At 35.8% G+C, this 17,244-nt stretch overlaps 2 protein-coding genes across 4 annotated transcripts in view; one reads left to right on the top strand and one right to left on the bottom strand.

The window, feature by feature from the left end:
* The window catches only part of LOC145686172 (uncharacterized), a 34,995-nt gene extending 23,799 nt beyond the window's left edge, over positions 1 to 11,196 (top strand). Inside the window, exons 5-7 of one of the 2 annotated variants that reach the window (XM_081759190.1) lie at positions 579 to 769; positions 4,456 to 4,881; positions 10,952 to 11,196. In XM_081759190.1, the coding sequence (XP_081615316.1) occupies positions 579 to 769; positions 4,456 to 4,881; positions 10,952 to 11,128 (794 nt within the window). In that variant the 3' untranslated portion in view covers positions 11,129 to 11,196. Of the gene's footprint in view, positions 1 to 578; positions 776 to 4,455; positions 4,882 to 10,951 lie in introns of both variants that reach the window. The other variant, XM_081759189.1, reaches the window with a different exon arrangement.
* Positions 11,187 to 17,244, bottom strand: part of LOC145686173 (lipase member H-like) — a 65,414-nt gene continuing 59,356 nt past the window's right edge. For both annotated transcript variants that reach the window (XM_081759192.1, XM_081759193.1), the window contains 2 exons: positions 14,692 to 14,845; positions 11,187 to 11,394 (listed from right to left, as the gene is read on the bottom strand). In XM_081759192.1, coding sequence (XP_081615318.1) covers positions 11,337 to 11,394; positions 14,692 to 14,845 — 212 coding nt within the window. In that variant the 3' untranslated portion in view covers positions 11,187 to 11,336. The remainder of the gene's footprint in view (positions 11,395 to 14,691; positions 14,846 to 17,244) is intronic.

Raw genomic sequence — 17,244 nt, 5'->3', positions numbered from 1 at the left:
TTGCTATAATATTCCATCCTTGCCCGGTGTTGAAATGTGTAGCAATAATACCTACCCAAGATCCTGGAAGAGACATGGATAGTGACTGTAAGTAACTGCTTATTTCTAACTGGGAAAATCGCATGGCGTTAAATCCAGAGAATTGGTGACCCCATAAGGCTATAATAAACTGCAGCACTGTTAGATTGCTTTCCTCCTGTTGTCTCGTTATTTTCATTGCTGTAGCTTCGTAAATTTGCAAAATCGTTAACACATATTTAACTTGCAAATTTAAGCAAAACTGAAATTTGCATATATAGGGTCTAAACTACTTACCATAATTATCGGCATTTATTAAAATAAATTATAATTAAATATGGCGTATGTTTTTAAGCTCGAGAATTACTACTGTTACTTCCAGTTGGCATGTCGAAAACAAGTAGATGATCTACTACATCCCGTTACGAACTTTTGTTCACACTTCTATTATACATGCTTACCCTTGGAATATCATTCTGTACATCTTTTAAGTTACGACAGATCTTATTGTGATCTCTGCCACAAAATCTTCAGTAATTCTTTTTATTGCAATGTTTCAGATTTTCTCCTTCCCCAGAGTAGAGGCTACAATCATGAATATGACGTCGCTGTGTTGAAGTTGAAATTTAATGTGGACACCCAAAAGCACCCTCATGTATTGCCCGTGTGCTTGCCCTCTGGACAGATTCACATCAATAGTGAAGATTGTCGCATTGCAGGATGGAGCCATTCACCAATCATGGATCTTAATGTAAGGGCAAGTATATCAATTTTGTAAGGTTCTTAAAACTGTGTAATTATTAATTTCCTTTCAAAAGGATTGAAGAAAACTGTAAAAAAAAAGTATAAAATGTACCGGTGTAGTTTTACAAAATGCAAGGAACTCCAGTTTTATTACATCACTGGGAAACTCTAGCCGGTAAATCATGACGTAAGCTTTTAATTATTATGCTAGAAGATTCCTAAAATTCTAATTTCGTGCTGTTTCCAAGAGGAAGTTCAATATTCTCGTTTCCGCTTTTAGCCCTTTTGAATTATCACCTATTTTTAGGTGATAGGATAGAATCTTCATTATTCGATTAAAAAAGTACCAATAAAGCTTTTCACTTAGGTTTTATTTATTTATTTTTTCAGACATGAAGGCATTGTAGAACATGTTAGACCTCGCACCATGAGTAAACTTATACAGAAGGGAGATGGGGTAAAGAGGCAAGAAGGTCAATTGTTTCCAGAATCTGGGGGTGGACAATGGTTTATGCTTGGCCTTTCCGCGTGGAAAAGATTTATCAAAGATTTGCCAGCACGGTGAAGTGAATTTACAGTACATCGATCTTCTAAAATTTACCCGAGGAATCTGGAACCGCAATCATATTTTCAAATAATGAGTTACTGTTTTTCTTTTTCTTTTTTGCGTAGTGTTCTTTATGTAATTCAGAAACTATACATGACTGAAGTAAGTGAACATAGTTGTAAAAGACATAAGCGTCACAAGCCGGCTGGAAGGACGTGGTCCTTGAAAGATTGTTGCATCAGAAGTACAGTATTTTATTTATTATAGTTTTGTTTTGGTTGAGGAGCAATCGAGATTTTGTGATTTTGCACCTCATGTAAATTTTCAGTTTAACGTCCCACGAATATGCCCTCTGAGAGAGACGGTGAGAAAAGAAGTGAATGTTAATAGAAGACTTGGTGGAATGAAAATATAGGAGGAAACGAGGGTATAACTATAGACACGATGTTGTCCACCACAAACTTACTTGGCAGGGGATCGAATCAGGGACCCTACGCACCAGAGCTAAGCAGTCTATCACTGAGCCATCGTTCCTCCGTTTTGTACCCCAGATGAAGGTGGAACTGAAATAAAAACTATTTATTTCGGGGGGTTTGGTTCGGAGATATACCAGAGGGTGGTATTCCATCTCCCGCAGATTTTTTAAAGACCAGAAATTAGGGTTGCCAGACGTCCAGATTTTAGCCGGACCGTCCGGCTTTTGGACATAAAAATTGATGTCCGGCTTTGTACCCAAGCCGGACGCGCTTTTGTCCTCCTTTTCGAATGTGGAGACTGATTAATTAAACAAGTCAACAAAGTTTCAAGATGTATAAAATATTGCTAGAATGAAGATTTGTAAATGAGTTATTAATAGCAGGACTTTATTTAATACTTGATCGTGGGACACTATAGTATGGTGAACCCAATGTATATTTTTTTAAACAATAGTGACAACATTGAAATAATGTCGATTATCTTTTGTTCGTATAAGATATTGATTGATTATTAATTTACGTAAACAGTTCGGTTTTGATCTGAAAACCTGTAATTGTCGCTCAAGTGCGTCTATGAACTGTGATCTAGAATCAAGGGTGTAGCCACGGGGGGCCCATCGGGGCCAGCCCCCCCAAATGATTTCCTGGCCCCTCAAATCACCAACTTTTAAAATATCATTGTAAGATTATCTCGCTTCAGTTACTTAAAAATAACGTTTACATATAATTAATAATTTACGGTAAAATTAGTATGGAAAAATACTATTTTACCATACTAATCGAAAAATAGTATGGTATCTGCTCCTTATACCTATCTGTACGGATATTGTACCCGTCTTTCTGTACGGATATTGTCCTTGAACTGCTATATTGAATTTTGAATTGAATTTTGTTTAATTGTTTAAATATATGGATTCTGTTTAGTTGTCAAAACTAATAAATTTTTTGATTTATTGAAACTTCGTTTCCTTCAATATGGAGATTAGTAAAATGCATACCAGTAGTCACTTATGTATTTTCGTGGAGTGGGTTTTCGTGGAGTTGACACACCCATTATTGTACTATCATGCAAATGTATCAATGGCGTCCAGGAGGAAAATATTAGTACTTGTACAGCAATTACGAAGTCTTTTGCTCCAAATTACGTATGCACGGGAGGAGGCCGAGGTTTATCCTGGCGTGATTTGTTCCACTTAGACGTTATGTTCATTCCCTGTGCTGTTAGGCGTAGTTTCACAAAAACTTACATCCGCATGTTGCAGGTTTTTTGCCGCGGATTGTACCACATGATAGTGAAGTATCATATAGAAAAGGAAACTAGTAAATTATATTCGAAAACTGAAAAATTGGCCATGGAAACATACAGCAGCGGTAGGATAGATCCTTCAGACAAGCCACACTATGAAAAGAAAATGTGACAGTACTCATATTTGTGAAATAAATCAGTCTTATTCTGTGCTAGAAACTGGAAGTTTTTATGTTTGTACACTGTCTTCGTGATAATTTTATCGATGTCAGAGAAATGAATTTCTAATATTTGTATAGCTGTAACTTATCAGAGTAGGTTAACACCGACATTGAAAATTGATCGCAAAGCTACAAATATATTTAGAACAACATTGTAGTTACCTAGAAGATTAACAAGATTATTTTCAGAATTTTATTTGTGCGTGAGAATTGCATTGATCAATAGTAATGTGTATGCATCAGATACTTTTCTTTCACGATCGGGCTTTTCTCTACAGGAAATAAAATCCTAATTCATTTACGTATTAATTTTGCAATAAAGTTCAAAATTTCGAACATGTTGATTGTCAGGTTTAAGACCGTAACTGCAGAATTTTACACAAGTGAGAGTTTAAATCTTGTCAAGATAATAAACAAAAACTATTTTAAAAACTTACAAGAATGTATTCGAGTTACCTAAACACAATTTAATTTTTAAAAATATTTTTCATTTTGAAATAATGGTTATACAAACACTAATAAGCAATCAATGATATGGGTCACTCTAGGCTTTGAGGTGAACGAAAGAATCCTCCTTTGTCAATATACAATATGTATTAGATTTGTCAATATGTACTAATTTCTTCAATAGACGTGTTAGTGTCTTTTTTTATCATACATTTTAAAATTTTATTTAATTTTTGAGTTGGGTAAATGTTATAGTGAGAGGATGAGCGGGCTTAGCTTTGTGCAAATTCATATCAAAAGTTCTGACTATTACGTCTAACTCCAAATTTGGATGAAACTGAGATTTCAAAGTATACACTAAAAGTATTAAAAAATTTGATTTAATTTTAAGGAAATTGGAAGTACCAACATTGTCTGTTTGGCGAAAATCCACCCTTCTTGATGTTGGAAGTATTATCTAAACTCGGATAGAAACGGAAGCTTCGGATGCGAACCTCACTTTGAGCTATAGTTTCGAATTTTAGATAGTTCAGATATTTAGAAGTATTATACCGATACATAGATAAAAACCATTTAAAATTTGATTTTATGTGTACTATAAACAAGGTTAACATTGTGCTTGGGAGGTCAGGACCTGGGTATCCCTTCCCACTTTCACCACACCATTAGTGGTAATTGTTAGTATTTAACTTCAGAAATGAACCTAGTTTTTATTTGAATTTCAATTATGTAAGATGATTATTTTAAATATTACAGATGCTTTATGATGCCTCTGAATCGCTATGGGATTTATTTTCGATGAAAAACACAACTGATGACCTCATTCCTGCTCCTGAGTTAGAAGTATTTTCCTTGCAACCGAGTGTGGATGAAGTAAATGGAAAGCTTAAAGCTCTGTTGAAATCGGCAGAAATTCTGAAACAAGATACCAAAGAGTCATCTAAGAGTCAAACTTCGTCGAAGAATAAGAACAAAGGTGTGGATGAGACAGATGGTACACAGGAAGAAGCACAGCATTGTCAGGAATTCGGGAGCGATTTAGTGAATACGAGAGTTCTTAGTAAAGCAAATGTTGAAATAGGTACGGAAGAAGAATGCAAATCCAGGATGGAACAGTTTTTTCATATCAACGTTACATCAATGGGAATTTGTTTACCTGCTGTGAAGAATGTAGTGTGCAAGGTAAGTTCTCTCTAGCACTCTTTATCAGACTATTAACTGTATCAATGGCCTCACGGTGGAGCCCTACCAACTCTAGTGCGAACGATTTCTGATTCGATATATGGAAGTCTGTCAGTTTATAGTGTTCATCAGTTTCCACCCGTTATATTTATTTTTCAATATCATTCACTTGTACTTACTTAATAGCAGAAGTGTCCGTTCTTTGCCAGATAAAAGAACATTAATGGAAAAACAAAAATTTCCAATAGTTTTGGTATCTGATTCCAGAAAATTGTTTCGAAATTCATACAGCTCAATTTCCTCTGAATCCAATGGTGAAAAAAAAAAAAAACTCTTTCCACATTGCGGTATTCTTATTGCATTAACCTCTTTCTTCGAAATTGCCTCGGCGTTGTAGCGACCCCATCGCCTAGTTCTTCGGAACTGCAATAGCCACTGGTTCTCCAGGTTGGAGGCTCAACCCTTCCCGTAAAACCCCTACTGCAGGTGATCGCTAGATCACTAACCTGCCGCAGGGGAATGGTTACCATACAATACGATGCTTCGGATAAAGTCGGCCTGATTTTCTGTTGTGATTTGGCAAAAATTTATGGACTCCGATTTAGTTTATGGGTAGACTCTTATTTTTACCTGTCAGTGATTCTTAGATCTGATTTTGGTTGTCCTGGGATCTTGTGACTGCGCAGTAGAGCTTGTTATAGTGCCTAGTAGTACTCAGAATGAATTCTTGAAAGGAAATGCTAGGGATACAATATGTTGAACTTCCAAAGAAGCCTGGTCTTTACCACGAGCCGGTGAGACTGTAGTTTCCTTGAAAGTCTATCCATCAGTCGAGGATAGAAGTGCAGCTGCTTCCTCGCACATTAGGTCTGGAGTTCTCACTTAAGTGTCCCGACAAACATGTTAGTAGTAACTGGTCGCACTATTCATATATAAATGGCAAAAAATGGGACATTAAAGCAGGTGTACACACACCAAACCACACTGTCACTTTAGTGCTATTTCCACACCATGGTCATCTTCTTCGAATTATAGAATAAATATCTAGAAATTGACAGTGAGAATTTTACTTTTTGCTGTAAGCAAACCTTCCGCAGTATCTTCATTTATACCAAGCAACCTATATTTCCCGTAACCCTTCACGAAAATTGTGTTGTAAAGATATGAATTTTCTGACTGTTTTTGTGCGTACTAGGAACATAGCATAAATTGTTACTAATTACCTATGGTGATTATAATATAACTAACTGACTATGGTGATTGGTGATGCTATGCTGGTGATTATAATATAACTAATTGACTATGGTGATTGGTGATGCTATGCTAATTAACTATTTGCACTCGAACAATATGACACAGGTAATAACTGCAATATACAACAGGAAAGAAAGCACACTGTGATCAGTGGGGAAAAGGTAAGCATGAAATTATAGAGGAATATTAATTTTCAGCCCTACTACACATCCAAATAAAATAATTCTATCGAAATGAGCTAAATAAGTATGTCACTATGGTTGCTATATGAATGTTCATTTATTTAATGACTTCACACGCGGCGAAAGAAACCAAATACTGTGTGTAGGCGGTCAGGATATTATACAGCTAACGTATGTAACATACGAAAGACTGCTAATGTCAAATATACTGCAGCAACATAATGTAATCTAAGCAGGAAACGGTCAGTACATACGTAGCATACGGATAACATATGCTCCATACAGATTTACGTAGTAAACACACGTATTGTTCTTATTTCTGAAATATATTGCTGTCCGGATAACTATCTTTCTCAGTGCATGTAGCCATGGAGCTGAAAAGGACCATTCCAAATAAGCCAACCAACCAGTCTTTTTATTATACTAGTATAGATTAAACTTGGGGGCGTGGTAGCTCAGTGGCAGTGTTCACCTCCGATGCTTGGGGTCCCTGGTTCGATCCCAGCTACGCCGTGTGGACTTTGTGGTGGACAAACACCGTGCTCATGGGTTTTCTCGGGGTTCTCCAGTTTCCTCTCACTTTCTTCATTGCACAATTTCATTAATTCCTCATCATCACAGTCTCCTTTAGCCTAACCGGCATAACCGTGGGACGTAAAACTTAGATTTCATTTCATTTTAGATTAAACCTCTAGGGTCACCACTGAATCATACTGGAAGTAGCCACGCAATGATCCTTAAATTTTTCTAATATTCATACATTAGTGGCTGAAGATACAATTAAAATAATATTTTATTCTCTTCTAAAATGAGCGTGTTTTAGAAGTTTAAAGTTCCAGATAACTTCTTAAACCATTTTATACTGGAAAATATTTTGAAAAGGTGTTTGCCAGACATCCTAACTGTTCGTTTACAGTCGCTTGTATGTTTTGGTTAACCTACACAACGTAATCGTGATGTTACTCAATTTGAACTTCAACATTGTGATTTTTCGCAGTTCTCCATCTTCATGGTATTTGTCTTATAAAAGGTTATATATATACGTGGTCAAAATATAGAATAAAAATAGTATATAACAGAATTATGCAATAGAATAAAAGTAGTGCATAACAAAATTTGCAATGTGAATTAGAAATTGTTTGATTATTGGAATATGTTTTTGATAGTCGTTGAGCCAGGAGGTTTCATGGTTTCATCTCTGAGGACTTGGTGTACTATACATTGTTTGATGCTACACAATACCAGAATGGCTTTAATCCATGATACTGTCAGTTACAAGGTAGCTAATGGCCACCATATTGGAAAATGGCCGCTAATATTGCAATTTTTGAGACCATTTGTTAACAAGGGAGTTGCATGATTACATCTCTGTGGACTTGGTGTACTATACATTTTTTGATGCTATACAATACCAGAATGGCTTTAATCCATGATACTGTCAGTTACAAGGTAGCTAATGGCCACCATATTGGAAAATGGCCGCTAATATTGCAATTTTTGAGACCATTTGTTAACAAGGGAGTTGCATGATTACATCTCTGTGGACTTGGTGTACTATACATTGTTTGATGCTACACAATACCAGAATGGCTTTTATCCATGATACTGTCAGAGTAGCTAATGACCGCCATATTGGAAAATGATCGCTAATATTACACTTATTTTATTTTTCCTTGTTGATAGTTACTCAAATTAACGGAATAAAATTAACAAAAGTTATTGATCTTAAAATGTTCTGAAAATAATATTGAAGAAACTATAAATAAAGACACACATGGAACAAAAGGTACAACGATGTTCAGCAAAAGACCTGCAGCAGTTGAAAGATACTATTTAAACTCTGGTATGAGAGCAGCATTTCTTCACATGGTTCGTGAAAACACAAGCTGCAATTCTTCTTCAGGACAATCTGTACTACATCCAGATCTTTTTTTCCTAGGATCCAAAAAGATGAACGTGATGTTTCAGCGTTACAAAACCTCATGACCAATGAATGGATAAATCCGTTTGAAAAAATAGATATGATCAATTTATCTACTGGAGCTGTGCCAACTCCAGAAATTGTCAAAGACATGGTCACAGCACATGAAGTAGGCCAAAAAGCTTATGAAAAATTCAAGAAAGATCATCTGTCTGAAAACTCAAAACCAGAAGAATTTTTCAAGCCTCTCAAGAAGCAGTAGCTGAAGACGTTCTCTGATTTGAAAAAGAGAGTGTGAAGATGAATAACACAGAGTTCGTTTTTCCCTCTGGGACCTCTTCCATGGTCTTTGGCTACTCGTAATGGTTCGATTCGAAAAACTGCTAAGTCCACACTGATGGAAGTCCTGACCAAAGACTTTGCAACTGATGGGCAAATTCCTAGTGACGCTGTTAACATTTTTGATGGAATGTGTCTTGTTCAAAAGCTGCCTCAGGGACTACAAACATTTGGCGAAGTAGCTGACAAGCTCTTTTCGAGAATATTACAAGAATCCGTATCTTCTCAGACAATTTACGTTGTCTTTGATACGTACAGACAAGTGTCTATAAAAAGTAACGAACGAAACCATCGAGCTGTCGGTGATTCTATAAAAGTGAAACATATAACTCCTGCCCATTCAGTCCGAAAATGGAAGCAGTTTTTATCTGATGACGAGAACAAAAAAGAACTTATACGTTTCATTTGTAAAGAGTGGCAGGGCGTGCAGTATCTCAATCAGCTGAATACACGAGTTATGTATGTTACTTGTAAAGAAAAGTGCCATAAAATTACAAGCTAACTGGCACAAGAAGCTCCTGAGTTGACATGTTTCCAAGAAGAGATGGATACCCGACTTCTTCTTCACGTACAACATGCTCTTTTTTCGGGATTTAGAAAGATAATTATTAACTCCGTTGACACAGATGTTGCTGTTATTACACTATTTGCTATAGAAGAACAGTTGAAAAAGTACAAGGAATCAATATTTCTAAAATGTGGATCTAGTGACAGAGTAAAGTACTACAACATGAGAGATGAATGCTTTTCTAGGTCAAGAAGTGTGTAAAGTATTGCCCGGACTTCATTCATTTACTGGGTGCGATTCAGTAAGTGCATTTGCAGGCAAGGAGAAATCTGCAGCCTACAAGATAATGACTCAAAATTCTAGACTCAGAACCGCTTTAAGTATTCTTGGAACTCAAGCTGAAATACCAGAGGAAACAAGCAGCTTGAGTTCTTTGTTTGCCAGCTCTACTCTAGACAGCAAAAGTTCACTGACATCAATGAATTGCGTTACAGCATATTTTCTGCTTAAAAGGGGTCTGTTGAAACTCATAGCCTTTCTTCATGTCGGAACATGCTCTATCAACATATAAGAAGAGCAAACTACCAAGCCCTCGTTTGGAAGAAATGTCTACAAGCTGATCCAGAGCTTCCATCCCCAGTGGACCATGGCTGAATTTCTACAACGGACAGTGAGGGAAGATCTTGTCTGGGAGTACAATGGATGGACTCTCCTGCCCCTGAAGCTGTTTTGGAACTGATGTCATGTTCTTGCCCAAGAAAATGTGCCATGCCTTCATGTGTGTGCCTTTCCAACAGCCTCAGATGTATGGACATGTGCAAAATACAGACCTGTTCCAGCTATGAAAAAGTCACTGATTTCGACGCTGGACTGTCATCTGATGACGACAGCAGTGAAGATGAAGACTAACATGAATAATTTTTGAAGAAACTTATTAGTACAAATGTTAAATACTTCAGAAATATGTATCTCGGTAAAATATTTCCAGGGAAAATAACAAGTGTTACAATTTAAAACAAGGCAGTTTCTCCTTTAATCGCAAATATCTCCTAATCGATTGGTTCTAATAAAAATATTACTGAACAAAATATGTGCAAAATTTTATCCTCTTCAATTTCATTCCTCTTCATTTTCTCGATAAGAGGAACTGTTTATGAGATAAATGCGCAAAACCTCGTAAATGTAGAGACATGGCAGCCATTTTTCAATATGGCGGCTTTAAGCTACCACAAATTTCAGGGTATCATCATTTGATGAACACCTTGGACCACTGTGAATACAAAAAGATATATATCATCAAGTCCTTAGAGATGAAACCAAAAACCTATTTTTTGGATTCTGGCTCAACGACTATGATTATTGGAATATGTTTTTAAAGTTTCGGATGTAAATACTAATACAAAGCGTAATAAGACATCTTGCAAAACTGTTCTATTCCAAAATAAGAATAGTTAAAGGATTTTAAGCTTTTGCACTCAATTTTTATGAAACCGAAAAAGTTTTTTTTTTTTTTTTTTTTTTTTTTTTTTTTTTTTTTTCGGAAATTTCCATTATGAAATATTTTAAGTGCTAACAAATGAACACACTTAAAGAATTAAGAGAACAAGAAAAAAGTCGATCGAGATAAGACATCGGATGGAATAGAAAACTGCAGTATGAGCTGGCAGTCGATACTAGAGTACAAAGTTCAGCTTCCTTATTTTGATCGGTGGTTCTCTATTGATTAGAATGAAAGTCGGGAATTAAGATTATTTTCAGAATTTTTAAAGGTCCTTGCTAGTACAACTTCGTGTAGCCAGTTATATTTGCAAATTACTATTTTATGTTTTTATCCTACTGGTCTTTCTTTAATCATTTTTTTTTCAGGGCGACATAGGTTCACCAGTGGTTTGCAGAGTACCTGTCCAAAAGAGTAATAAATTGACTGCAATTGGAGTAATTAGTCATAAATTTGGATGTTCCAACGAAAAGACTCCATTTGTCCTGGCTACAAAAGTGAAACACGTCCTAGACTTTATTTGCCAAGCTATTTCCATGAATTAGTACACCCACATACTTTCACAAAGTTGATACTTCATAAGTGTAAAATAATTAATAAAGCTCGAGTTGTATATTTGTTTTATTATTTTTCACACAAATTCTATACATGTACTTGCAAGCAAAATGGGTGTTATATTAGAACACTTCGATAAAATTCAAAATTTATAAAAATATTTTCTTCTCCACTACATTATACTCCAGACTAAGATCTTCAACCCTGTGCAAATGGTGGTTCCTTGTTAGTTGACAGGTAGTATACTCCTCGTACACTAATGAAAGGAGAAAAATACTGATTAATAACTTAACAATAACTTACTGATTAATAACTTCATGCTATTTCATCTTAAATATATTAAACTTAGTTTTATTTTGAACTAGTATAAATGGTGTCAAAATTTAAAAAAAAATTAAAAAGAATTAAATTCGCAATACTAAACACTTTACGTTGCTATCTTGACTTAATAGGTTGATTCCTGCAACTACAAATGCCATGACAATTCTTTACTATCACAATGAATGAGACATTCCATAACGATGTATAGTCAGAGGGAGAAATTTGGGCAAAAGACGAAAATGATAAAATTTTTGAAAGCAATTCTAATAGCAATATCTAACATCTTCTATAGAAGCCTAGCTAATAATTGTATTTTTCTGAAATTGCCAGTTTTAAAATTAATGCTTGTCACAGTGGCGATTATTATGAAACAAGTTATTAAATAATTACTTTAAAATCAGATCAATACCGTTCTCATTAGTATATCTTTATGGAAATTCTTCTACCGCTACACATTCATGTTCATTGTTAGATTGCTTTATACTATCTACTAGCTGAAAATACCCATTTCATTGCGTGGGTCAGATAGAATATCTATGTAAACAAACTGAACAACGAAAACATGTCATTTTCTACTACTTTTACATATCTCGGTAAACGCTTCCTGAGACCCTCTGGTTCGAATTTTGGGAAAACTCTTCTGGCCCCCAGTCGATGGAGCTTCATTTGGAAGTCAATGCCTATGGAAGTATCATCATTCATCTCAGCAACAGCGAAAACTATGGATTTTACACTAATATCGGTAACTTTGGATTATTTTTACGTCTTGGTATTCCCCAACTCCCGGTAACCCCCGGCTCGCATACAATGGTAGCTGAATTTGAAAGTCTTCGCTAATGTAAGTGTCACCACTGATCTCAGCGACCACGAAAACTATGGATTTGTCACTAATATCGGCCATTTTGGATTATTTTTACATGTCTGTATCCCCCCGGTGATCCCCAGCCCCAACTAAATGGGGTGAATTTGGAAGCTAATCCTATCGGAGTTTCACCATTGATATCAGCGACCGCGGAAACTATGAATTCGACGCTAATATCGGTCAATTTCTACTACTTTTACATGTCACGGTAAACGTCCCTCTTGAGACCCTCCTGGTTCGAATTTAAAAAAAACTGTCTTGGTCTTGGGCGTGGACCAAAGTACCCCTAACCAAAATTTTGTATCTCTCGGTCCACTCGTCTGGTCTCTAGGCCGCACACACTTAGACAAACACGTATATTAGGATTTACGTATATTAGATTAAGCACTTTAAAATAAAACATTGATTTTCATCAGAAAAATATGTGCTATATGTAATTCGGAAGAGTTTGCGCATTTTATGATTATAAGCTGCGTGTTGGCTTTTGTGGTTTTCAAAATGTGAGAATTTATTACCAAACTATTCTTATTCATAATATTATAATAAATATAAATATATATATATATATATATATATATATATATATATATATATATATATATATATATATATATATATATATATATATATATATATATATCCTTAGAAACTGTACCGGTACATGGCGCGTTCAGTGCACAAGGGAATTAGAGCCCACTTTTTGGTAAGTTTGAACATACTAAATTTGAAGATCTTTACCTAAAGCTCTCCTCAGAGCTTAATATTCATGTTTAGATATGGTAAGTAATTTTTATAATGTAAGAAAGTTTTCCATGTATTGAAGCGTACCCTACAATCAAATTTCTTAGTTTAATTCCCTTGTGTTTTTGAAGGCCTCATGTTGCATGATATGGTCATATTTGCTTTTTTTTAAAAAAAAAAATCACTACATAGTGTTGCGTTTTGAAAGCTGTAAACTTTCTTTAACCTATGTCAGTTCTTGTAAATGTACACTATTACTATATCATAGTACCTGTATGTTCAAAATATTTGCGTACAAATTCTCCCGTTGATATTCCTTGTCTATTCAAAGTTCATGTGGCAGTCTTTTGAAGCACTTGATTTCCCTACTTTCAGAACTCGTTCAACATTTATTTGATCATTTGATATTACACACTTTACAACCCCGTTCTTACTCTGAAAATATTTAGAGTATATTCATTTCAAATACTGCGTAGTGTTAGATAAATTTTCTTTAAGGTGTTGTATTTGTAGGAAAAGTTTGAATTTCATGCCATCTGACGATGAAGCTCTTTTCCAATCCTAAGTTACACAATTGCAGTAGTGTATTCATCCGTGTTAAACCAAAGTAATCTAACTACCCCTTCGAAGCTATTGCTATGAAACAGAACTAAAACATTCTTTTGAAATCATGTACACATTTAACAGAAAAGTTTAAGATAAAGATCATCTTTGTATTCTATCAAGGAACACCAGAGTAATTTGCCATCATAAATGTTTCCACATTTTGGTAAATAGGAACTACTAACCTAAAATTAACATGAAATTTTATTGATGGCATTACAAACGCAAATTTCGTGGTTTTCGAATGTAGGTCCGCAAATCGCATGATCAAATCTTTACCAATTTCAAGGAACCTGGTATAAGCCCTATTCACAAGGAACACTGAATGATGCCCAATTTGTGCTTAGGGTCACTTTATGGTTACATTAATTTTAACAAACCTCCAGTAGTAATAAACAGTTCTGCTAGATAGAAATTCTCCAAATAAGATTCACATTTTCCCACTCCATTTCATGTAATTTATGCTTTAATATAACAGTACCTAAGATTTCAAGTAAAGAGCTCCAAGGGAGAGTATGGCCCATATAAATTACAATTAAGCTACTTGAATGAAGCTGGTATAAACTAAAATAATCATTAGGTTGGCATCAAAATGGAGGCCATAAAATATGAATGTTACTATAGCAACTTCCACTTTTAATATCATCGGCATATTTCATTTGCGACTTTGGCAATGGAAACAGTTGATGCATGTCTTTATAAAATGCGGAGTATATACAATATAAAAATGCATATATGTTAAAAAATCAAAAAAATGTACTGGTACTGCATATCGTTAGAAGAGGATATGGAATAAGTAGAGATTACAAGTAGCTATCTGCAAAAACACAAACCACGCTATCTATGTTCGTCAATCGCAATTATCTATCAACACCAGGTTCCCTGTTTGGTTATTCTCTTCGTATAGATTATTGACAGTATGAGCAATATGTGATGTCTTAGATCTAGTTGGAAATGATTATTTTAAAATATTTACAAAAACTTGTCAATATGCTTTTTCGCCGGCGTTTGTATTTGAATACTCACCTTGAAGGACAAGGCTCTCCCATCGTAACCAAATATCCACTACAAGTATTATTTAAGTAATCTTCCCAACTGTCACATGGCAGAGCATTAAATTTCACACCGCTTGTAATAGATTCAGCGAAATATCTTGCTGCTCTAAAATGGCTACAAATCCCTGAAAGGACCAACAAATAAAACGTTAAGTAGCTCATACAACTCACTATGATCTATTCACTTTTCACTATGGAAGACACATGATATATTCAAGTGAAAAAGAAATACAGAAAGAGACTTGATACATCACCACAATGACGATACGTAAATTAATCAGCATTGAACACAATCCCTTCAGTTTACGAAATAAAAAACCTAAACCCATTAAGCACATTTATTTCTCGAGCTAAAAGTTTGAAGACCAGTATTTATTTATTGATTTATGTTAATATCCCACATTCATTTACTGTCTGCCTGAGAAACAATTTTCATTAAGACTTATCAGTGTCGTGAGGCTATTCTTTTTTCTCTAATTACATAAAACTGTATGCATCAAGAACGCTAGTCATTCGGAAGACTTAGCAAGTGAAATTCATTTACGTCTGAGAATTCAATGTTTTCTTCCATAGTTTTGTGTTTTCGTTGCTAAATCGTGGAAGTGCTTTTTATGTTATGTCAATGTGTATTTTATGTAACAAAGCTGAGAAAGCTCCTTTCCCAATTATCTAACCATCTCTGACGTCAAGAGTACCTGTTGAGACAAAATCTCATCGACACATGTCTGGAGTCAGCAAGAATACCAGCAGATTTGGGTCTTTAAATACTCTTCAACCCGGAAAAGGGAAGTTAGTCTCCAGAGTTATTCGAGAGCCGGTCTTCGGAGTTATTTTTGGAGACAATCGTAAAGTTGTCGAAAGACTGTCAACGGAGTCGGTCCGGGAGAACACGGGAGTCAGACGGGAACAATCTTTGGTGTTGGCTAGAGAACACCGGAGAGAGCAATTTAGTAACAGAGCCGAACAATCAGTAATTCGGTCAAAGACAGGCGGAACATCGGATGATCATCAAGAGGATATCAGGAAGCCCAGCAAAGAAAATGGAATAACAGGTACAGTGACATCAATTTCATCCCTCCTTTCCCTCACCCCTCGCCCACACACACTTTTTTTCAAATATCTTAAAATCCTCACTTTTATTTCCCTTAAAATTGACGGGTGTCGTCCGGTCCCAGGACCCGATCTACCTATGAGAAACATCCCAAGAAACTCTCATTGACGACACAGCTTTCTTTGAAAATTCTTTTCAAATTAGGCACCCATAAAAATAAAGTATTTAGTTTCGTACACAAAAAGAGTTCCGGATTTCAAAATCACATTTAACATATAAAGCTGTAAAACTATATGAACTTGGGAACTTGAAAGGCCTTTCCCTGCCCTTTATGAAATTCTACGTAAGCTGCTGATTTAGTTTGTTTCAGTTTCTAGTTCCATGAAGTTTAATAACATTCGAAGTATCCCAAGATCATCTTCATGGCTAAGCGGTTTGCGTAGTATGTATCTTTGGCGGGGAAACCCGAGTTCGATTCCCGGCGGGAGCTCAGGTGGTTCGATCCACGTTAATTAGTAGGTCCCGTTTCATATAGTCTCGCTACTGAAAGGAACGTTAAACTCCTAATCAATTCGATATATCCCAAATTAAACAAGATTTAAAAGTGCTGCCTTACGGTAACCTCTGGTGGGATGATTGGTTTGTTCCAGTTTCCGTCAAATGGGCTTTGTGGTGGACAAAACAGTGTGCGTGGATTTTCTGAGTTTTCTCCAATTTTCTTCAGTCCATCGTTAGTTCAGCGGTTCCCAACCTTTTCTAATGTAGCGTCCCCCATGGGCGTCGGCAGGGGGTCGAAGGGGTCGGTTGACCCCCCTGGAAATCCAGTTAATATTACCTTGATCTTGAAGTAGTCAAGTATATATATTGAAGTTAGAAATAGTTTCCGGAGACAGGATCTATGTTCCCTCCGTAGCACTTCACGATAATTCCTGTTTTCAAAATCTCAAACGTTGAAAGAATCAAGCAAGTTATCCTCAATCGTTCCCATAAAAAACGAAGAGCCACATCTTTTAATACTTCTGCAGTGGTTTCCTTTGTAAAGCAGAATAAAGTGTTTCTCTGACTCATTTGTCTGACCTTTGCAACAATCGGAAAAGTATGAGCATTTAACACACATTGATGTTAAAAATAACCCAAGAATTCTGTTTGTGAAGGCAATAATGTCAGACTCCGCTGCACCTGTTTGCCCTCTGGCTGTAGGAAGGTGATCCTGAATGACTCCGCCTTCTTTTAAACCAAGAATCTTGATGGTTTACAGAGGGGAAGGGGTCGAGAAGACAAAACTGCAAATGGAGCAGCAGGGACAATGATTCTAATGCTGTCAAACATTGTCTTCCTTGTTCTTAGTAGCGTTCTGAGCAGAAAGAAATTGAGCTTTTTTTCCCTATGAGACCCCGCGGTTTAAAAGTACAATGTTATTTTTAGCGGGGAGGATGGAGATTGACCCTTTTCAAGAAGAGAAAGGTTTAGTTT

This window comes from Thermobia domestica, chromosome 5, assembly GCF_964235325.1.
Source record: "Thermobia domestica chromosome 5, izTheDome1.hap1.1, whole genome shotgun sequence".
Taxonomy (NCBI): domain Eukaryota; kingdom Metazoa; phylum Arthropoda; class Insecta; order Zygentoma; family Lepismatidae; genus Thermobia; species Thermobia domestica.
This window is presented reverse-complemented; position numbering and strand designations above follow the sequence as displayed.